This window comes from Myzus persicae, unplaced genomic scaffold, assembly GCF_001856785.1.
Source record: "Myzus persicae strain clone G006 unplaced genomic scaffold, MPER_G0061.0, whole genome shotgun sequence".
Lineage (NCBI taxonomy): Eukaryota > Metazoa > Arthropoda > Insecta > Hemiptera > Aphididae > Myzus > Myzus persicae.
The window spans coordinates 223,459-248,493 of record NW_019104189.1 but is presented as its reverse complement, the minus strand read 5'-3'; the positions used below and the strand labels follow the sequence as shown (position 1 = coordinate 248,493).

At 27.9% G+C, this 25,035-nt stretch overlaps 2 protein-coding genes across 7 annotated transcripts; one reads left to right on the top strand and one right to left on the bottom strand.

The window, feature by feature from the left end:
• Nucleotides 1-2,125: 2,125 nt before the first annotated feature.
• On the bottom strand, nucleotides 2,126-8,352 carry LOC111039763 (transmembrane protein 104 homolog). Of its 3 annotated transcripts, none has more exons than XM_022323382.1 (13): nucleotides 8,004-8,352; nucleotides 7,784-7,919; nucleotides 7,478-7,607; nucleotides 7,276-7,397; nucleotides 7,099-7,204; nucleotides 6,837-6,960; nucleotides 5,879-5,943; nucleotides 5,680-5,810; nucleotides 5,493-5,586; nucleotides 5,325-5,418; nucleotides 4,804-5,219; nucleotides 3,603-3,716; nucleotides 2,126-2,856 (listed from the first exon to the last, which is right to left on the bottom strand). In XM_022323382.1, exons 3-13 carry the CDS (start codon nucleotides 7,499-7,501, stop codon nucleotides 2,635-2,637), a joined length of 1,512 nt encoding a protein of 503 aa, XP_022179074.1. In that variant the 5' UTR covers nucleotides 7,502-7,607; nucleotides 7,784-7,919; nucleotides 8,004-8,352; the 3' UTR covers nucleotides 2,126-2,634. The 3 variants fall into 3 exon arrangements, with proteins under 3 accessions (XP_022179074.1, XP_022179076.1, XP_022179075.1); XM_022323384.1 differs by having other exon boundaries at nucleotides 8,014-8,352; XM_022323383.1 differs by having other exon boundaries at nucleotides 8,017-8,352.
• A 6,864-nt stretch (nucleotides 8,353-15,216) lies between these two features.
• On the top strand, nucleotides 15,217-24,503 carry LOC111039770 (synaptic vesicle glycoprotein 2B-like). 4 transcript variants are annotated; one of them, XM_022323395.1, is made up of 13 exons: nucleotides 15,217-15,787; nucleotides 16,081-16,171; nucleotides 19,030-19,098; nucleotides 20,532-20,693; nucleotides 20,874-21,036; nucleotides 21,549-21,670; nucleotides 21,754-21,998; nucleotides 22,060-22,232; nucleotides 22,511-22,634; nucleotides 22,704-22,824; nucleotides 23,114-23,270; nucleotides 23,985-24,112; nucleotides 24,200-24,503. In XM_022323395.1, exons 2-13 carry the CDS (start codon nucleotides 16,099-16,101, stop codon nucleotides 24,268-24,270), a joined length of 1,608 nt encoding a protein of 535 aa, XP_022179087.1. In that variant the 5' UTR covers nucleotides 15,217-15,787; nucleotides 16,081-16,098; the 3' UTR covers nucleotides 24,271-24,503. The 4 variants fall into 4 exon arrangements, with proteins under 4 accessions (XP_022179087.1, XP_022179083.1, XP_022179086.1 ...); XM_022323391.1 differs by having other exon boundaries at nucleotides 15,218-15,783; nucleotides 16,086-16,171; XM_022323394.1 differs by having other exon boundaries at nucleotides 15,218-15,787; nucleotides 16,086-16,171.
• The last annotated feature ends 532 nt before the right edge of the window (nucleotides 24,504-25,035 follow it).

Genomic DNA, 25,035 nt, shown 5'->3' with positions numbered 1-25,035 from the left:
CCTTTACCCGTGTAGGTACCATATACTGATATACCTGCTATATCCTCTGTTACCTTTTATTTTGCACAACACCTAGTTGAAATTATCGTAGTTGATATTCTGACTTATGGTTTATTTCCTTATGATTTCCAGAGGTGGAATAATAACTGATGTTTTAAGAAATTTCATAAACTTAAATTTGACACTGATACATCATGTTTTTCGTATGACACAAGCATTAATATTTTTCAAAGTTCATAAGTTTACTTTTATATTATATTTTTAATTAATTGAAGAAAAAAAAATAATACCAATAATGAATGTGTAAAAATAAATAAAATCTTAAAAATACTATACCTATTCCGTATTCGCCTCAATCATAATGAATAAATTAAAATATGAATCTACTTAAAAATTATTTTTTTAATTTTATGTACCTAGGTAATATAATAGATATACTCGTTCTCGTGGTTTTCAGTTACTTTTTACTTTAGTTTAATACATTTATACATGTATAAAGAGGGTAAATAAATGTAATGGCAACGTTGCATAAAAAAATCGTGTGTACGTATGCAATTTGTGGAATAGGTAGTTATCTACTGCTATCCGAGTTGCGGCTTCGGTTGCAAATTTGCAATAGGTATTTACCATTTTTAGATTTGTCGATCATAATATATACATTGATGATTCATACCCATAATAATGTCGAAGCCTGTTTAATAATGACAGCTGATAATTATACAGTCTACGCGTCATTGCATTCATGTTTTATTGTCTTAACTCTTAAACAATTTTGTTTATCATTTTGAGGCACGTCATATTTTATCATCGTTGACTGTAATGACAGTTACGAAGTAACAAGTACAAATTAATAATTAACAAAAACTAGTTTTATCAGAGCTGCAGTGTCGCAATATTAAAATTTACCAAAAATACCAAAGTTACATATTTAACCTATCCTAGTATAGTGTTATCCTATATTACTATTTTCCTGTATTACTTGAAGTAATGATACTGCGAACAGTCTGTGAAAAATGAGAAGGAAAATTATATTTTTTTTTAGTAGCCTCTTCCTATTTCTATTGGAATATTAGATCATATGTTTATGATCTAAGACCGCTTCTGGGATGGAGTCATACCCCACGATATCCACTTCGTCGAATCCTAATTCGCCGACATCTCTAGCTGTTCATCAACTGCAAAATACAAATATGCTATATTTAGATAAGATTTATTATTAAATTCCCATTTCGCAAACTTCTCCATTTTGTTGATAAATATACCGCACGTACATGTCAATTTTATTGACGTTTAACAATCTTCCAAATTTGTGGACTGATGACATTGATATTGTTAACAATTGGTTATGATAATGATGAAAACAGCATAACGTCGAATGTAGTATTTAAAATTTTTTCCCACACATTGGAAATATAATCCTGATGCGTACACCTAGTTCGGAATTATTTAAAAGTGTTCCGTCGTAATGGAATGGTTCAAAATTGAATACAAAAAAGATCACAATGATATTATATGTTACTAATTAAATAACTGTATTTATCGAATTTATTATTTATCAATATGCACATTTTTTAAGACTGAATTATTCTGTTTAATGATATTTTATTGGACAGCAGAGCTTAATCGAGGTGAATCGATGGTCGGAAAATTGAGAAAATGAGAATTTCTAGTCGACGATGTGGGAAGATATGTCTCTAGATTAGTGGTCACATTTTTGGAAAATATTTTATTACACACTTTCAGAGAGGTAGCACAAGGGTCATTGAAATGATTTCAGTTTTTAAAGGGGAGGCAAACGTTTTGACCAGCCCATGTATCTGAAAAAATTTAAATTTCGTATTTTATTTCATTCGAGATTAAAAAAATTAAAGTTTTCACAATTTCTCTGGAAATACCTACCCATCAATTACCGATCAAGACCAGTGACACAACCCCTTAGCTTGCCCCTGAAGCCACTCTTCAACCCTCTTTATTCTACATGGCAAGTGTACAGAGGGCTGACTCTGTACTCAGTAGGGATGACAGATTGGTATGACCTGACTGCTGCTCAATGAAAACAGGTCAACATCAAAGTTTGTGAATGGAGTTTAGAATAATAGTTAATAAAAAGTAATAACAATAATGATTAAAATCCACAAAATGTATTTTGCTTGTACAATAGTTGTATGTATAATATACATTAGGTTTGATGAAATCATCACAATAGTATTCTTGGAGACAAAACAAAATGCAACCGTTATGAATAAAAAATTACAAGAATTTATTTAATAAATATTAAAAACCTTGCAATACCATAACTCATAAGTTGTAAAGTTTTGAGTTAAATAATAAAAACATATCATAGTATACATCAATTATGAGTTATATTAAAACAATTGTTTTTTTTTTCACTTAATTATGTTTTTTTTTTATATAAAATGTAATTGAGAAAAAATATATATTTGTAATAACAACACCTATACTATGTTAAATATTATGTGTACACTTCACGTAACGTAAATAATCATAGTCTTAATATCTCTTAAATAAAACTTTTTAGTAAAAGGTATGCACATAGCACATATTTGATAAAAGTTAGATTGATAGACAAACAAAATATAGAGTGACAAGTTAAAATAAGTGTGAGTCCACCTTTCATTGGAATTCTTTACTTATCAAGGAAATGGTTAAGACTGTCACACATATCACCGTCCAAATCAGAATGCACAGTGGCCAATATTTAGACTTGAATGGTGAGCAATAATCATTTTTAATTGCAGCCACTTGTTGTGGAATTTCAGCACGCGCAGCCATGACCAATAATGCAGGGGTTGCATATTGAATACCGGTACCAGCATACACAGCAACAATCGAAACCTGCAAAATTTAAAATTATAATTTAAAAACGTCACTCAGTCCCCACTGTTTTGGTTATAAACAATTGTAAAACTTTTATGTATAAAACAATTAAGTGAACATTAAATTTTTTCTGTTGACTAAATGTATCTGAAAAGTAATTTTATGTGTTATACACTTTATACCTATACATGAAATTATTTTTATTTATAATAATTGTTTTATATTTTGATGACTATTACTAGTTACTACATATTTACCCAATTACACAATCAAAGAGGGTTGGGGCATCCATAATCTCTTTAATATAAATTAATAACTTAAATGAAACCATTTAAAATTAACCATTAAACATTCAAAAATTCACTTGTTATAATTAATTTAAATTTAAATAAAATGTATATGTATAATAACAACAAATCTATAAATATTAATATTAGTATATGCACAGTATATTATGAATGTGATTGTAATTAAAAGCTAAATTGCAAGGTTTATTGCATAGACCAAATTATTCTTAAAAAAAAAAGATTGGGAACAAAAATATCTAAAAAGATTTTTATTACTTTTTTATTTTTTTTTTCAAAGAAATTATTTAATACTTGAATCCATTTCATAAATATTGAATGTTTGGTATTCATCCAGCATAAAATCTATACATTTATGTTCATCAATATAGAGTAAAAATGTATGATTTCTTCTTTACAATAAACACTTCTAAAATACCGTATTAAAACTAAAACATAATTAATGAATTAGATGCTTACTAAAATTTCAAGACGTGTCACAAAAGCCGCTAGTAGCACAGGTGTTACTAAAGAGAATAGTGGTATAACTATTCGCTTCCAGATCCAATGAGCATCGCTTGGAAGAAACATCACCTACAACAAAAATATAAAATACATTACTCAGGGAATAAATATGATTAATTAACAAGTTTTATTATAGAATAGATTAATTTTAGAACATGTAACTAAATTATATATACAGTAGTTTATCGTATTACATTTTCATATATTCTAATCAATTCACAATTCATGTTTATAATTTATGTTATAGAACAGGGATGGGCAACTCAAAGTTACTAGCGGTCTACTTTTAAGTACTTTAAAATCTAGCGGGTTGCAGTGCATAAGAGAAAGTAAAAAAAAAGATCCTTCAAATTTACTAACATTTATTTTTTATCTTTATTTATTTATATTTACAATTATTATTTAATGTGATACTTGAGGATGTGGTTTTTCAATAGACAATTTAGTAAAATCCACTTATATTTTGAATGATTTGTCATGTAATGTCTTTTCAAATTATATTCTTTTAATACTGCAATAATATTGAAACAAACTAAACATTGAGGTTTATTTTGTTTGTTAGTAATAAATAAATAATCATTCTCCCAGAAGCTGTTAAAAATTCTATTTTCGCCTTTGATTTTATGCTTTTTAGCGGACATACAGTTTTATATCAAGAAAAATGATTTAAAAGAAAGAACTCGCATGCCTAATTAATAATTTTTTTTATCCAAAAGATGAGGAGAACATTTTGCAAGTTGGATCAAAGACAAAATTCTCATTCCACTATAGTGCTAGAAAAACCACTAATACTTAATTTGGCTTCCATAATTATAATTTTGAAAAACAGGATTTGATCTGACCTAAACAATGTTCTCCTTTTAAACAAAAAAAAAAATTTAATAACAAAATCCAACTATTTTACAGGTGGTGAGAGTTTTTCTTGTAAGATAATTTTTTTTTCTAAACGCACTAACTTTAACACCCTTGAGGCCTTAAATATTTAACGTCAACAGGGTGCTAAAAGAAAATTTACTGTTTCCATCTTGCAAGGATGCTACATAGCACATTTAGGCTTAGCAAATCATGTTAACTTTATTCGTTTGAAAATGTATGTGTGTTTAGAGTCCTCTTAAACCTATTTATAGAAATGAAAATTAATAAATGCTGTGCTTACTTGAATATTATTTCTTAATGTAATTGTAATAACTGGAAAACTAATACTGATTGTAAGTACAGGAAAAAGAACCAATATTGAATCAATCAGTTTATAAAATAGTCCAGTATCTTGTGATGGTGTGAAATTAATGGTATACAATTCATTAACTTTTGGGAATGCAAAAACACCTGTCATACACAAGCACATGTACAATGAGTATACTAACAAGAAGTTAGCTGCCACTTTTAATAGTATTTTGTTTTTGTTTTTGATTGGTGAAATCACAGACGGGATAGAATGATGACACATAAACGCATAAATCGAAGCGCCTATTAATTGTGGCATAGCAATAAAGTTTGCTGCTGGTGTATATCCATGTTTTTGGGTTGGGGAAATCAGTCGTATTGTTGCTAGAACAACCATTGCAATAATAGCTAAAAATAAAATAAAATACGTTGGTACAAATTATTAAATTAAATGTATTGTATTATTAACCAAATGGGTAAAATATAAACTATGATTATAAAAAAAAAACTTACCTATGATGCGCATGAAAAAACCCACAACTTGTAAGTATTTAGTCTTTTGGACATTAAAAAATGTGAACGGTCCAATTATTAAGATATACAGCATCTATTTTAAATAATTAATGTAATATTAGCATCAACTTTTTTGACAAGATTATTACTAAACAATTGTATACATACCAAATAGCTTAAATAAATCTCATGTTTAGTGTAAGAAGAATTTTCCCAACACAAATCTGACTTATTAGCAGAATTATTATTTGATTTGTGATCACTAAATAGTTGTAATAAATTCATAATAATATTGAACAATTATTTATATATTAATTATAAATTAATATTTATAATTAATAAATGGACAAATTACCAGGTAAAGTCTACAAGTGATTGTCCAATTGCTTTATAGTAAATAGATAAATCACCAAATAAATAGCCACTGATGGAAAAAAAAAACATCACTTTAGCAAATGGAGGCAGAAGTACTGCTACCATTTCACCCTAAAAGAATGATTTATTAAACATTTAAATAATGTACAAAAACAGCATTTAAGTATAAAATATTGTACCATTTCTATCCTATTATCAAGTGAAAGTAATTCAACAGATTCGGGTGGGAAATCCATTAAAGAACCTAAAAAATAAATAGTACATCATTTATTTAAAATAAAAATCCTTACAAAATATAGATAAGACTAATAGGAATAACAACTTATAGGAATAATAACTTATATGAGTATTAATATTTAACAATAATTAATAACATTAAGAAGTGTCCAGTGCACTGTTTGTTTTTACTCTTTAACCCATATGCAATATAGAAAATGTGTGTCCAGGAGAACTCAATCTTGTGTTGTTGGCTTTAATATTAGAGTGAATTGACTCATTATGAAACTTAATTTAAGACACCATTATCAATGATTGTTTATGTTGGGTTTTTTGCTATATTTAAATGTTTGTACAAATATGAGTATGTAAAATATTGCAATTAAGAAAATCGCACATGACATAAAAATGTAAATACCCTAAAAACTCAATGTACAAAAACAGACAATGTTAAGTTTCATAATAAATCAATTTATAAAATTATTAAAGCTAACAACACAGAAGTTGGTTCTTCTTTTGAAATAGCTTTATTGCTATCCTCCGATTTAATAGGTTGAGTGTGAGTCAAAGAGAGAAAAAAAACGTACTGTTTGAAATCATTGATAGTAATTCATTAAAAAAAAATATGGTTTTTAAATCTGCTTTTATCATAATACAATAAAAATAGTTATTACTATTTCAATGTGATAGAAATTGAATAATATTAACCATTTTCTTACTTAAATAAGTAAGTAAAGCAAAATAATTGTTACTTTTTATTACTTAAAATTAATGTCGAATTTGTTCAATGGTTAATTATGATTTATGCTTATTATAATAGTGTCCAATTTTAAATGAAATGTCTATCATCTTAAGATATATCTACTGTGTAGTGTATGATTATAAATTAATAAATATAATTGTATTAAGTATGTTGCATACTAGTTGTAGGTAAAACTGGATTGTCAAAAATAGGTGCTTCATTGTCACTGTTATAACTATCCGTACTAGCATTTGAAATTCTGTCATAGTTAACTGATGAAACTTGTGGCATCATGTCCTTACACTAAAAAAATATTTATTATTAAGTATATATTTTATATACTGATATAGCACAGAAGTTTTACAAGTATCTTCAATCGTATATAATTTAGATAGTTGTCTAAGCAAAAATGTAAATTATAGCTCAGAATATTTTGTTTACCGATTTCAATACCCTGGTAACACTTTTCATCATTTGCAATTTACGAAGTTGTGTTATAGAATTTGTAATTGTTATTGCTTCTATAACAAATGTGAACGTGATGTAACTGCAAAATAAATAGATGTTAAAAGTTATCCAATCAGTTTTAAACATTACAATAATAAAGCATTGCATTACCTTAAAAACGCCATAGTGGCAATAAATATACCACTCAAAAGCCATCCAGTTTCTTGAACAACAGCTGGCAACGTTAGTGAACCCGGCCCAATAATCAGGTTAAAAACAAAGATCAAACCGATCTGTGAAGAACAGACATTGGTCAGGTAATTTTTCATAAGGGTAATAATAATCAATAAGATTGACAAGTAATATTACTTACAGGTGTCGAGTATAGGGAACTCATGGTAGCGTTTTGAATGCAACAGCTACACTATATTATTGTGTCCGTAATATTTACAGTTACGGTCTTGACGTAACAACGACGAATGGCGACATTGCATACAGCTCGTCTGCAACAAATATAAAAAGCAAAACGTTAAGTCACTCACAACAATATTTTCAAAGCAAACACCCGAGGGGAGTTTTGGATATTCGTCAAAATAAAACGACCATAATACTGAACGCAGCACCGAATTGCAATAATATAAGGTAATAGTGAAATAATATTTTTTAACAACAGACCTACCTTACATTACCGCCGATTCGTAACGACGGACTAGTGTGACCGTGACGGGGAAACGTCAATGAATACTATGCTTTAGAAGTCTGCTACCACCAAAAATACGTCCTCGAATAACAACGGTTTAACCGACTAATCTAATCTGTTCCGATTGGATTTTATTATTATTATTATTAATATTATTACTATTATTGTTATTTATTATATTATTATTTTTACAACTCACTGTTACATACAACTGTTATTATTATAATACCGAAAGATGACTAGAGAGATAAAACAAAAACGTGTGATCGTTCATCGTGGTCGGTGTCCCTTAGAAAACCATTCGTATCGTATACTGTGTGTGTTTGTGCCCATTCACAATTATTGTGTGTTGCTTATATCCGTATTATTTTAACATTGCTATTGTGTCATAATAACATGGTATTTCATTAATATGTCGATATAACGACATTGTCAGAATATTGTGTTAAAACCAAAAACCGTAAGTTTTCAAGTGGCATCGGATATCAGATATCAGTCGTAAATCACGGTCTGAAACCCAAGTCGTAGATAACACTATTTACGTCGTGCTGCGCTTATGCCTTATTGGGCGATTGTTTCTGCGCAGCGGACAACAGTGGTCGTGCACGGTGACGCACGATTTTATTGTCATTCCATGACCGTTGTTCAGATCGTTTTTTAATTATTACGTGTTGTCATCAATGGTCAGTACCACCGCGGGTTACCACAGTGGTTTTACTCGTTGACCGTCAGATAGGATAAAAAATATAACGATATTGTACGAAATTAATTTTTCCTTCGACGTTTCAATCGTATAGAACTATTAGAACTACGATCAAGCGGCGTTGTGGATAGGCCACTAAACGTTTCTAATGTTTCTATAAATCACCGGCAACGGTCGCCCAGCAAGGCAGTGATACAGTAAGCGTGCCCATGCAATTATGTGATAAAATGATGAACGTCGAGATTCATTTTCATTCAATTAGATTTTAATCAAAATTGTTTAAATTTAATTTAATAGAAATACGATTTAGAATTCTTACCCAAAAGCCGGAGAAGTCCGTTCAAATTATCTTAAAATTTGTTTTTATCATATTGCCTATATTATATTATCTACTACTACTACTACTACTACTACTACTACTACTACTACTACTACTACTACTTATACAAATATGTAAAATAGTAAATGACAACCGTGAGTGAAAATTAAATAAATTTTAAAATTTTGATTCTTGTGCTAGGTAACTATTATATGATACTTTGACGAATTACATAATAGTAGATAGTAACGATGTAATTAATGACGGTTGACGAATATGTCAAAATATAAGGCTCGTTAGTCATCTACTGTTGAATGTATATGAAACGTCTTCAGGTTTATAGAGTCCTCTATTGCCAACTGGTATCGTTCAGATAAATAGACAGTCAAAAGTATATATTTAGCAAAGTAAGAAAGCTATACTAAAATAATAAATTTAGTTGTTATCGTCAATCGGTAAAGTTTATTGGTATAAATTAATAAATTTTATATTGCTACTACGTATAGTAATTTATTTTTGTATTAGTTGTACGTAGATTTTGGCAAGTTCCTTACAAAAAAGAATTCTTTCTTTTGTCGTTTCTTTGAAAAATGAAGGAGTTCCTTTTTTAGTTCCAAATAAAATAAAAATTCTTATTTAATCGTCAATTTTTTTCCATAATTATACTTAGGTAGGTACTTAACTTTTTAACTATACTTGTATAGTTATACATACTTATAAATAGATACATTTATTGATTTAATAATATAATATTGAATATATTTTTTCCTTTATTCATATATATTTATTTTTTTCTAAACAGTATAAATTAATATTATATTATACGATTAACTTCGATACTCGGCAACGATCATTAATTTTGCAATATATACACTAGAAAAAAACAATTTAATTTAAATTATATACGCACCTGTGCAAATTGGAACTTGAAAGGAACGAAAAATGTCGTTAATTCCCTTGAAAAAAAACTCGTTCTTTTAAAAAAAAAAAAAATTTGTTCAATGTGTCATTTCTTAAAAGGAATTTATTCCATTAATCCGTTTTTTCCAAACATTGGTTATACGATAGGAGAACTAATTTATTGAAAATCGCATTTACAGTAAGCCCTCTTTATGTCGAAACTCAAGGGGAATAGAAAAAAGTTTGAGATATCAAGGTTTATTGTATAATGATAATTATTTCAAGGGAATTGAATTAAGTTTGAGAACATGAAAAATTTGATACATTGAAGTTCAACATAATAAGAATCTACTATACCTATTTATAATGTATATACAACTTTATTTTGAAAAAAATAATTAAGTAGACTGCTTTATTAGTGAACTACGCCTTATGAGTTATGACACTGTTTACTGTTCAATAGTTCAATACGGAAATTGAATTAAATTGTACATAGTTACAAGGGTGCCCATAAGGGGGTGTTATGTCACCCCCAAGACAGATGTGAAATGATACTAATCTTTTTAATTGTAAATAATAAACTATTTTTAGTTTTTACTGATGATATTATATGCTACGTCATGTATTACATGACATATTACAGAGGCGTACTTCGTTTATCCATGTTATATATCTATTTTCTATTATTTAATAAAATCAATTTTGTTGGTTCTTAGTTTTTTTTTATGATATTTTCACCCTCCTAGTTTCTATGTCTTTCGTATTTATCTAAAATTTGACAGTACCTACTAATAAAATCTATAAGTGCAGAAATGTATTTTTACAAAAGATACCTAAATAAGATTTTACATTTAACTGGTTGTATTAACAATACCTATTAAGGTACCCAGCGTATAATACTATAATAGGCTATAAAGCACAATCCGTGCAAGCTAATAAAATATAGTTATAAATAGAAGTGAAAGTTAAATATGCGTATTGTGTATTGCAAAGTTGCAATACAGAAAGATATATTTGCTCTGAATTCCTTCGTAATAGACCCTGATTTAAAGAAGTCCAAAAAGAAAGTTGGCTATGCGGTTCCACGCACGTCCAACCATAGACCAACCTACTCTCCTATTGTTATTATTAGGTGTAAGTGTAATATTAATTATTATTATTATTATTATATTACTAGCTGTTATTAGCGTTTAACAGTATGAGACAACAACATCGTCTGTCGCACTGTAGATCGGTGTGAATAGGTCCGTGGAATAAATAGCAAAATTATTTATTTATTTATTTTTAAAAGTTTAAAATTTCTACGAATTATATTTTTTGACAACTAAGATTTATAACATTATTTTAAAAATATAAATTATAAATACTGCTTATTTATATAATTATGAAAAAATATTATTTTTATTGACGTAAGATAAGAATTTGCAAAAGAATATATTTGCCATAAAATCATGTCATGTAATATGCGGCTATTTAGTGACCCCACCTTTTCCCACGGTACTGAGCAAATACAATTTGTGGGTGTATAGTACAACTATAAATGTCTTGTCTAGTTGTCTCTTACACAAAAAAGTCCGCTCTGCCACTGACTCGAAATCATAGTAATTAAAATTCAGCTTCTATTTTATTATTCGTAAAACTTATCGGAGTATGCTAATAACTCGACTAAAAAAAAACACATAGCTACATTTTGTATTTTTGTACGACCATTAGAATATTATCATGAATACACAAAGTTAAATAACTCACAAACTATTCGTTCGAAATTTTATTTAGATAGGTACCGACGTCAATATTTCCAACAATGTCATTTGCTTAACAATTCACAGAAAAACATTTTTGGTATTGGCACAGTGTACTCCCCAAATTGTATGAAAATCTAAGTATTTAAAAATATGATCCTTAAGTAAGTAAGCTTGGAAATTTCAAAAATCCGATTTGATTAAATTAGTTAGTAAAAGAAAAAATGGGGCATGCATGCTTGGAAAATTACCCTATGGTCTGTATAATATAATATTATTTTAATATCATTATATTACATTAAAAAAAAAATTAGTACTCAATAATAATGGAATTGAAAAGTTTATTTTGTAAAAAAAATGAACATACAAGTAATAGTGTGCCTTTTGTGCCTATATTAATATGCCAGGGAACTGGAATTATATGATACTAACTACTAAGTAATAATATAAATATTAAAAATACGAAACATTCAAATCTACAACATAATGAAAACTCTAAACTCATATCTTTAAAATTGTTAACATTAAATAATTATTATCAATGTAATGATTATTATAAGTTACTAGATACAATTATATTAATTTAATAATTTATTCAGTACACAGCTATTTATTTAATAAATAATAATTATTTTTATTTTTAATTAAAGTCATTAAGAATCTTTCAATATATTAAAATATTATATTGTTATACAGAGTTATACTACTTCAAAATATTTTTTCTTACAAAATTTGATGCGATAACCGCATATTAAGAAATTGTTTTACTACTTACCTGCGTTTTAATCATTTAAGTTGGAAGCCAATAGAAAAAATCTGAACAATCATAAAGTCTTAAAACCAAAATGCTTACAGACATTTTTTTTCTATTATTTAAAATCCAATAAAGGTTTTCGGAGTTGAATAGGTACGACTTGTAGAATTTAGTTATTAAAATAATTGATGGGTTATAAAAATAAAAACAATTTAAAAATATATCCAGGTGACAATGAGTTGGCCACCCTATTCATACATTGTAATTTTTAATAGTTATCGCATTGTATTACTATGATAAAAATAGCTTTAATTTAGCCCCTTATAAATTATAATAATTGGCCAACATTGGACATCTTAAGGACGTTTTACTATACAGCGTGAATTTTAGACCTTGGCGGTAAATAGAAAAAATGTGAACCCACAACAAACTCATAATTACAAACTGAAATTACTTGAACCTATTATTACCCATATAATAATTTTAGATGTTAATTTAGGCAATGTGAAGTAGATATACATTTTGACTGGCTCATTATTTTTTCACTAGAAAAGTAAAATATATGCGAGACAGTGAGACAATTAAATAATTTAACAAAAAGTATAATCGTAATCATTTGAATTTATTTAATTCAATATTATAATTTATAAAATGTATTGTGAATTGTTATATTATTTGATCAATTTATCGAGAAATTAAGGTTCATAACACTCGCATTAGAATAGAATAGTACCTAGGTAGTGTTATTATAATATACTGAAAAAAGAATAAAAAAATTATGGGAATGATAAATAACTTTATATGTAACAATAACAAACTATTGAAAATCGTCTTATCCAATAACTCTGTCATGGTTTATGTAAACGCGTGGTCTCGTATTTTAGTGTTAAACCAATATTAAAAATTGTATTACGTTTTTGAAGCCGCTCAACTAAATTAGTTTTGTACTGAAAATGGAGACAATGCACTATGCAGTACTTATCGGCTCAGATAGGTACAGGTAAAATGGAAGGAAAATAGGGCAAGGGTGATATACCATGGCCATGCCCCATGACTTATGTTGCTTTAAAATTTTTTTTTTTAATAATGTAAATAAAAATCAGCATCAGCGAGGCGGAAAAATTATTTCATCGTCAGTTGTGCCGTGTGTATAATATTAATTTGGCTGAATTGCAGGATTATCCTTATTCGTATCCGTATTAAAACATTTAGTTGTTCATATAATGGTGTCTACATTTAATTGTATTATAATATAAAAACAATAATGTTCACTAAATATACATCATAGGTACTATCTGAGTAGTTTACTTGAATAATTCGTATATAATTCCCCGTTCCAGTTGGTATATTCATAGGCAAGATTAATATTTTTTGGGCCTAACTGGTCTTATTTATAGAGACCATCATTGAGTGCAATTGAGTGCCTACTTCGTCATCTGAGTAAATATTGCAAACCACAGGTAGCAACTGTTTCGTTGGTCGATCTTCACAAACCTACATGGCTATACAGTATACATATTAGATTATAATTAGCATCCTCACCATTTATTTTGTACAACACGGTATTATGCATTTTTAAAACACTGAATCCATGCTGCTGTACACGAAAAAACCATTTATTTTCCTATTTGCTTAGTAAATTTATTGGCCTTTTCTACTTGGTCAGCCTGTTATACTAGCAATAACTTTAACGTTATTGTGTTGGAAATCAATTGAATGAAACACCTTCAACATTGGAGTGTTCAGATGACCTAGTTCATTTTTGCGTTACCTCTAGATTTAAAAATGCTTCTTTTTCTTTTTTTTTTAACGAGAATGTTGCTGTTTTTAATTCTAAGTCAACCAATAGAAATAACGGCTTCTAACCCACCATTACCTGAAATACATTAGCTTTACATTTAGCTTAACAAATGCATTGTTTTAAGGAGATGACAGTACACAATTGTTTTGTATTTCTGACTCACGAACGACATAGGTGTGAGCATTATGTAACTACTAACTATGTAAGGCATTCACGTAAAATCGGTTTTTGAGTAATTTAAGAGCAAAATCACCTATTACAAAAATTATAGTGAATAATATTTTGAAGGGTTCGACTTATCGTTTTGTGTTTTTTATTATTTGACTTAATATATTAATATATCAAATCTTCAAAAATACTTATTTCTATAATTTTTGTAATGGGTGGTTTTACTCTAAGACTGGGACTAAAACAAAAATGGATTTTCAGTGAATACTGTTTTTCTATGTTGTGCGTGGATTAGAGAAAGAGAAAACAATAATGTGGCTGACATCCTCTTAAGTTGTAACCGATAACAAATTAATGATGGACCTTGAACCCCATTTGTACGCAGCAATATTTTATTCTAACTAATTTTGTAATAACTAATAAGAGATTATAATGAAAACCATAAGTTTTCTGCCAGACTTAACATTTTAACTGTTACAATCTAAATTTTGTTAAAACTAACTTTTTATTATGTGTAAAATATTATAACCTATTGGCTATTTTTACTGTATATGTAGAAATTAGAATTAATAAGTATTTCACAAACATTTTGACAAAAAGCATTTAATGTTTTATTTTAATAGACTATTCATAACTATTCATAACTATTTTGAAATTACTGGAAATTAATTTTCTCATACAACATGAGTTTCATCAAAGGAAGTTTCATTGAAATATATACATTTTTTTAAAATTAATGTCGTAGGTACCAAGAATTAAGGACTACAAATTATATTTAATAATTAGGATGATAATTGTAATCATACGATGTAGTATAATATTTTTTAAATTATATGTTATACGTTTAAGGGGGATGCCTGTGTAATGTGTTATAATAACTCTCATTCTGAAGTAGGTAGGGTACCTACCACGCGATAGTGGTTTTTTAATTCACATATTATAATATTATGCTTGTAGGTTTTTTCAGTTTATAAGACGACGCTGCATGAGGTGCTGCGCTTATATATTAAGTTTGAATGTTTACGATGTTGTGTACAAAACTAATCTAAATATATGCCTATAAAGTTATACGATAATAATACTATAATATATGTGATATTGTGATGATATAGTGGTTTTTAATAAAAGCGTTTAATGTCAAAATTTTTCGAAGTTGTTAGAATATCTCACATTAATTATAATTACGTAATATTGATCCGATAACTGGAAGTTAAGTCATTGGACGTTCTGATTGATAATTTTATAAATAATATATACATATATTATATAGGTATCGTCGAATGTTTGTTATTTATGTATTGTCACATGACATGTAATGATATACTAGTGATTATGGTCTTATAATTATTTATTGTTCGGTTAAACGGTTGGTTCGTTACGTTACTATAATATCAACAGATTGCAAAGAACAGTGATGATGATACACTTCTGTAGTATTATAATATTATAATAGTATAATAATATAGTCGTGATTACAGATGAATGGATCGACGACTTTTCGTTATAGATTTAATGCATCTCCACGTGATTATTATGACCACTATATACCTACAGTAATTTAGGTTGTGTAAAAATATGTCTTTTGAAAACAAGTAGGTAAATTATTTTTGTTTTTTACAATAGTACCGACCGAATGCCATGTACTGTATATTTATTAATTAAAAATTAAAATATGATTTAAATTTAGAAACTTATTTCTGTCACTTCCTACACATCATGATAAAATTAAATATATATTAATAAATGTATTGTCATGTTAGTATAATGTACATAAAAACCTCTTTTGTTAGATTGCTTAACAGTAAATACGGTCGGTATTTGAAAAATGTATTGTAATAATTCCTTGGAAATCAAATATTTGCTTATAATAATTATGTGTGTATTGGGAGGCCAGGACTACCCAAATCATGATTTTGCAATTGGAAAATGATAATAAAGACAGGAATGAATTCCACGAAGACGGTGAAAAGTGCGAAAAAGGTATGTACAATTTTTTCAAGTATAATTATATATATCTAAATATCTTCGCATTATAGCATAATACCTAATGGCTAGTATTAAATTGATAATATTATAAATTCTTTTTATAAATTGAATATTTCATAAGTAAAGTGTAGTTCAGCATTTTCTATATTTTATCAGATTCATCTTGTCTATTATTGTTTCCAACGTATGTCCTTGTATCTATAACCAATGGTCCAAACTACATAATTTTTCGAAATCTAGCAGTTTAATTTATACCTGGAATTCTCTCTGCTTTATAGAAGGTTTTAAATATAGGTTCCTCGTCATTAATGAGATAACTACACTGGATCTACTACATTTTTTAATTACTCGCTTATAGATTTGAATTTAATAACCTATCCGAACGAAAAAACTACTCTGGGTGAAGGATAAGGGGGCATCTATTTCTAAAGATGGTAGTTTCTCTTATGTATTTATATCATACTAGTATTTTCTGTAGGCTGATCTCAGTTGACATTTCATTTTTGGCAAAAGATCACATTTTACTTTTTTATAAGTTAATATACTTGAGTACCCATCACGGAATATCGTGAATAGATTTGTATTAAATTAGCCGTATTATTTTGATAATTTAACCTTGTATAGAAAATTATAATATAAGTAATGGTGGACTAAATGTATTTTATATTGTCATGATGTACGAATACTTAAAAATAAAATATTTAAAAAAAAAAATAACAACAGACCAGACTATGAACAAAAAATCCATACACAAACAACGAAATCCAAATTGTTGGTTACCTATATTCATATTCATTTTATACACGAATCGATATAATATAGTTCTAAGCAGTAAGCATACAAAACAACAAACAAATCACAAATGGTGGTTAACAACCACATCAAACTACATTAATTTGTCAGCCCAACTCTGAATAAATATGTAAGAAAATGTATCAAATTTTGTTTTTAAATATTAATATGGTGTTACAGTTTCCCATCCATTTCTCTTACAATAGGTATCCACTGCATATTTTCCTCGCCTAAATATAACTACTATTTAATTTGTAAAATATTATACACAATTTATTTATTAGGTTCTCACCTATAGAAAATAATCTTCTTATAACATTTCATCAATATTCGTAAAATGTGTTGGTATACAGTTTCAACAAAATTAAAATTGTAGATAATCATCAATAGATTAATTAAATATGGTAAAGTAAAATAAAAACCTGTTTATCGATCAAACCCATATATTATTGTACATATATCTATTATATTTTTATTATGTTTGATTTTGATTACATACACTAATATAGGTCACTAATGGCAATGACACTGGTATTTTCTGTTCTATTCAATACTTTTTGAGTGTCTTAACCATACAATATTATTTTAAGAGAGGTTAACTTTGTTAACTATCATACTTCAACCTAAACAAAATTGTGTTACAAACATTTAATATATATATTATAAGCTAAATATAATATGATGTATTAGGTATTTATGTACCTACCTACCTACTAATAGATGGTCGTGGCTGGAAAAGTTAGATAATATTAAAAATTAAAAATAAATATTCAAATTTAGATATGCAATACCTATGTATGTAAATTAAAAATACTTATAACATTTACATTTATTAACATGAATTTACGCAATGCTTAAGCATATTGTTTTAGGTACATATTTTGCATGATATTTAATTCAATAGTGAACCAATACACTAGTTATCAATAAAAAAATTTAATTTTTAAATGGTAGAAAATTAATATTAGTTTGTTTTGGTTTACAAAATCATTTACATAAAATTAATTAAAAACTTTTTATTTCGTGTAAAAATTCTCAGTTCATGAGATTTATTATAAAAATATCCTCGCTTTGATAAATATATAAAATTGCCTTCTATATAGTACCTACTGTCAGCGTGTATTATAATTAATAGGTAAAAACAGTTATATACATTAGAACATCACAAAAGCTGATCAGAAAGTGCTAATTTCTTTATATATATTATATTTATTGTGTATAGGGTAACCGTTTCATGAATGAGTACATTTTTTGAAAATGGATGTACCTAAACAAATTATAATTCATTATCATGTTTATTCATAAGCCATGTTAGTTTGTACATTATGTAAGTATATTATTTAAATAACTCTAAACAAAATAAAGCGTTTCAAATGTTCAATGTTCATACTGTATGAATATGACTTGTTAATCATGCGTACTTAAATAAACATATCGTTAATTTATAATTTTGAATTATCTGCTAAAAATAATAGCTAAAGAATTGCTAAAAATCTAATGCTATAAGAATAATTCAATATGAATATATGATATGGATATTCGATACTTTAAGAATTAACTATTAGTTATTTGGGAAGCAGGTAGGTACATGCATTCATTTATAGTTTAATCAAATCGCTTTAATATACAATTTAATGAGTAAAAAACATTTAATATATACTTAACTGGATTTCAATTGCATATATTATTCTTAAGTAGGTATATAACAAGACATATAGAAATGACAGGTTACTAAAACCATTACCGAACAATGTTTCATGATTATGTACGTGACCCTGCAATTACCTAATTATACGTACAACCAAAACAAAAACTTGACTAAGATTCGTACAAGATAATTGATTTACTATGACGTGTGCCTAATGTTAACTAGAAATTATTATGTTTGCAAATTAGTTTAATTTTGCATATAATATATAGCACATCGTCTAGACTCTTCCAGAACAATACTCGTCTTAGTAAAACCAAGTAGAAACCATTTCGGGTTCATAATAAATAAGCAATATAAATTTACAATAATATTATTTAAATAAATATTTAAGCTGTTTAAATGGTTGTAGGGACAAATGATGATATCAATAAAATTGAGGCTACACCGGCGGATTTCGAAACAGCCATTAGCCATACAGGTAAGATCTGTATTATAATATTATATTTTAAGTTCAACAATTTACATGATATAACATCAGTGAATATTACTGAAAATATTAAGGTTTTTAATTTTTAGAAACAATTTTTAATTTACATTTATTCAACTATTTCTCCTAGTCGTTTGTAGAAAATAATATAATTTAATTTTTAATTTTTGTATGGTACCATAGTTAATATTATTACTTATTAATAATCTAATATAATTAATTTCTTGGAATTTTGTTAGTACATACATTTAAAAGCGAACAAACGGTTAATTAATTATAATTGTTCAACATTTAAACAAGAATATTAGCAAAGGGCAAAGTGTTAATATGAACCAAGATAAGGAAAGTTATGAGTTATTATTCTTTATGCGTCTACTAAGGAGAATAGTCGAATTACATTTTTGAATATATAAGAGCTCAAAATTCATAACGAAATAAGAAAAATCATTTAAAAATCAACAAACTATTCATTTGTGCTGCCACAATACCTAATCTATCCTTATCTTATGTTGATATAAAAGGTCAAACTTCTAAACGTTGTCTTTCAATATTATATTGAAATTTCCAAAAATCAGAATTTGAATAAAGCTTAAGAGGACGTGATACCCGCATGTGTTGTCGCCGTCTTACAAATACTTAACATACCACATTTTACGCTGAGACCACGCTTAAACTATAAGCTTAAAAATTAGAGTGAATTGACCTCTTATAAAATTTAAAGGTAAGATTATTGTCTAGGGCCTTTAAGCAGCCTCTTGTTGATATTATTATTTTTAAGTAAGTCATGATCATTTTTAAATGTACAGTTTCAAAAAAGGACCTTTTTAAAAAGTCATAATTAAAATTATAATATTTAAAAAAAAGCTTACGCGGGGCTTTACATAATAATCTTACCTTTAAATTTTATAAGAGGTTCATTCACCGTAATTTTTAAATGCTAAAAGTGATCTTCATAGAATAAAATGTACAAGATATATTTTGTAAGACGGATACAACACATGCGGGTATCATGTCCTCTAAGCAAAAATGGTTAAAATAATCACTTTGCACTTATTACTTATTAGCTGAAATTAAATTGTTTAATTCGCCAAAATCCCAGTTCCCTGATTTACGCATAGCCCTTTTCTGCTGAAAACAAAAAAATACGATTCCTGTTTTTTCAAAAATATATTTTGCCATTCTGGTGAAAATATGTTTCTACCAAATATTATTTGGGAAACATGCATAAACGACCATGTGTGTATACTAAAGTAAGACATTTTTTTTGATGGAAATGGGATTCGTACGTTTTTTGATTTTGGTGGAATTGTGTTGTGGTGGAAACTATCAATACATAACATATTATAACACTCGTTTAATATGTGTAAGTACCTATTTAGGTAACTAATTAATTTTATCGGTTTTTTTCTACACGTGCATTTTAGGTTATGGTATTTACAATAAAAGAATGCTCGTGTTGTACATACCTTTGACACTGACTTCGTTGTTCTGTACCACTTCACCGTCGTTTATATTGCCGGCGGTAAGATGTTACTTCGATTTGACGCCTCTGGAAGAGGGCTCGCTGTTCGGAGCTGTTTACGTAGGCAAGTTCTCAAATCAGCACCGCAAGACTTGTACAGTCTTGATGTGGTACATTGTCGCGGAGATCGGTCGTTACTGATATATCATATATAGTTATATGTCGGGCTATGTACAGTGTACCTATACTGTATATATTATTTTAAACATGTATTTTTGACATTGTAGCGTATTTTTTTTCGCAGGTATGGTTTCGAGTGCTTTTGTATGGGGTTTTCTCATTGATACGCTGGGAAGACAAAAATTATTATTCTATGGCATACTGTTGAGTGGAATTATGGAGTTTCTTTCGGGTCTCGTTCAAAGATTTTGGGTGTTAGTTGTTCTCAAGTTCTTCTGTGGAGTCGCGTGAGTATACATATTAACTTACTTCGTCAGGTGAAGTATAGCACACCACACATTATACCTGAAATGATGGGCAACTTAAAATGCATATGCCACTTTTTGACACTTTAAAGGCACACGCTTGAATTGTCCTTTGAATAACTTTTTTCGTAGCTTAGGCCAGCTAAAATGAGTAGGCATGTGAGATGCAGTTGTCACTTGCCCATCTCCGAACTAAATTATAATATTAAGTTCATTGTCGTAGCCAGAGAGGTTGGGGGGCTTCAGCCCACACTAAAATTTCAGGAAAATGACCGTTTTTACCTGTGAAATAATACACTAATATCTAACCATGTATTAAGATTGCAAGTTGTATGAAAGTTTCTGCAAAAGTCTAACAAGTTATATATCCATGGCTTCAACATCCACCCGTATGATAGATCTTAGTTAAACCTTCTGTATGCAACAAATTGTCAGTCTTTGTCTAGTATAATCCTGGCTACGCCACTAATTAAAAGCATCAAATTATTTTTCAGAACATGTGGTCCATACTCTCTCGCGTTTACTTTTTTGTCTGAATTCTATGATAAAGATCATCGAGATAAAATCGTATTGTACGCAGGAGGATTTTCGTCGTTCGCTTTTGTTTTGCAACCTCGTACGTGTTTTTTGTTTATTAAATTGTTTTTTTCTTGCAAAAATATTTATTAACTAATAAGCAATTTATTACTGCTTGTTTAGTTGTGGCGTATTTTTTAATTCCAATGGATATAAATTTTCAATTCTTTAATGGAAATCTAATTATTGATAATTGGAGAGTATTCTTGATGACTTGTTCAGTCATGGTTTTCCTAGCAGCATTCTTAGTTTATTCTATGGACGAAAGTCCAAAGTTCCTAATGGCCGTCGGTCGCCATAAAGAAGCTCTACAAGTGTTTCGAAAAATATATTCACAAAATACAGGCAATCCACCAGAATCGTATCCCGTAAGTATTCTACATACCGTATTTTACACAAATGTAAAAATATTAATATGATATTATTTAGATTAGCATTTTAAGATCAGAAATATCAGAAGAACAGTCATTAAAGTCTATGCCATCAATGACTGTTTCAAAGTTTATAAAAAAAGGATGGGTTCAAATAAAACCTTTCTTTTTGAAACCATATTTAAGACCGTCGTCATTGACATTCATGTTGTTATTCATGACAATGTTAACGTGAGTTTAAATTGTTCAGACAATAGAAAATAGGATACTAATCCTTATTATTATTATTAAATATCAACATTATTTTATTATTATACCATTACAGTTTATGTATTATATATTTATATTTATTTACGATACGCTTTTAAAATCCGTGTATCTAGCACTCAATTTGAACCCGAGTTTCCAAAATTGTAATAGGTGCAATTTTAAGTTTTGGTAGTTAGACGAACTTATTTTTGTGTATTAACATATCGCTTACTAACGCCTCGATTCAATACAATACGTAGATTGAACACCTTTCGATTAAGACTGCCAAATATGTACGCAACAATTATTGCAGCTAAAGGCGACCAGTCAGTATGCAAATCTAGAACTTCAACTAATGTTACTTACACAGCAGATTGTAGAGGGGTAACTTCAGTAGTTATAGTTTGTTTTATTTTTTTATCATTAAATACAAAAAATAACTGAACATTTTAGACTCTCGCTCTAGTTGATCCAGAAATCTACATCAAATCCATGATTGTCGGATCAGCAGTTTTCGGTATGTTTTGGGTCGCCATATACATTACAAAATACATGGATAAAAATCATATATATAGTAAGTGATATACAGTATAATATATAAATACCAAATATTATATTATACAGAATTCAATTTATTTTAAATATTGCATTAGACCATTACAAACGATTTTTATATAATTCGGTGCACACTATTATAATTACTAAATCATAAATGGTCAAGGAGTTATTTTTAACAATAGTAATTATAATTTATCACTTTATAATGAGATGTAAATGTTTCTGTCTTACAATGTATGTTTAATTATGCATGAAATAAAAAAGTATCGCTCAACTAACATAGTAACATATTAATTGATTTTCAGTATTTTTTTCAATATTGGGTGGAGTTGGTATTTCAATATTTCCATGGACAAATGGTATCGTCACCTTAATCTTTTCGGCTATGTATGTAGGCATAATGAACATCAATACTACGCTAGTAATTAGTATTATGGCTTCGGCTGTTCCTACCACACTAAGGTAAACGTTGAATTAAATAATTAATGTGTAAAAAACAACTAAAAGTAAATTGTGTACAATTTAGTCGGTATATATATTTAGAACACTTATAAAATGATATTTTACGATTACAATTTTTTCGCACGTAATGTTATTGATTCTTTATACACGCATGGACATCAATATTGTACACACAATAATCATATATCCAGTATTTAAATGTTATCAAACCTAATAAAGAAACTTTCATTTATTACAAGAAGATTTTGCTGTAATTACAGACTACTATTTCTTCGTAAAAATGTTATTTCATATATTTTGTCATTTTAATATTTTAGTGACTATATACAATGAATTGTATTTAACTCATGTACCCAAATTGTCCATAAAACATTCTTTAATAAAATAAAAACAATATACTGAAAATATACGTGAATAAATTATTATGGTCACAAAATAATATTTTGAAATATTTTAAAGTACGAAGCTTTTCTAGCTCTGGAATCACTCTTAACTTTAACAAATATGATAACATTATACCTATTTAGGTATCTAAATCATAAATCATGTTACCTATACGTATTTGGTAAATAGTCAACAATAAATAATAATATTATGTTCCGATATATCTTGGTGAAAACTCCATTACAATTACATTAATACTTAAATGGTATTACTGTAATACTTTTATAAAATAAAACATTTAACAACCATAAATTAAAATTTGTTTTTCAGAGGTATGGCGGTAAACATGGTCATAATGTTCGGTAGAATTGGAGTTGTTTTCGGAAATTTAATCATACCCGTATTGGATAGGATCGGTTGCGAGTTGCCCTATATGACATTGGCTATGTTTAATTTTTGTAAGAAAACTAATAATATATTTTATTTTATTTAGTATGGCCAATATTATACCAAATATATGAATAATATTTTTTTCAATTTTTCAGCGTGCTTGGGTGTCATACTAATATTAATGAGGATAAAAAAAGAAAAACCAAAGACAATTACAACCCCCTAATATATATTTCATCCTCCGTGTTTTGGAATTCAACAATATTCAGATCAACATTCTCAAACAAAAATAAGTTATTAAGAAATTAAATGACTCTGAATTTTAATTTTTTATACCTACCTATTTATGTATTATTTTAGCTTTTAATTTTCAAATTTGATTTGATTATAATTTCTTTTAAACTATAATGATTTTATGTACATAGAAACACATAATAAAGATGGGTATCAACTAGTTAAGTTAATTTTTTTTTAATTTTTTAATTTAACAAGATTATCCCTTGAAATAATTTCCCCTTGCAAAAATTACTAAATTAACTGCAGACATTTTACTAATAGTTATTTTGGCAAATTGTTTGAACACAATTTCGATAGTTTACTACTATACTTTAAGAGTTTTACTACTACAATTGAATAGTTACAAAATGAGTTGAATAATTTTACTGCAAAAAAATGTATATTGCGGCCTTACAGTGCTATTTTATAAAATGGCAGAAATTCGTTTGTAGCTACGGTGCTCCCGAATTACCTTACACTTTTATTTCTGAGTTCTAATCGCAATTTCCTTATCAGCAACAGTATATAATGTTATATACAATCTGAAATAGTAAGCTATTGTTACTTGTTAGTGGCGTAAACAGGATTACCCACAATAGATAGGCTCCTAGCTCACGAGAGCCTACTCGTGTATGGTGTATTGTCAACTCGCTATATAGGAATGTGAACGGTTAAGTTACAGGCACTCACGAATTACTTAATTTATAGTTTATTT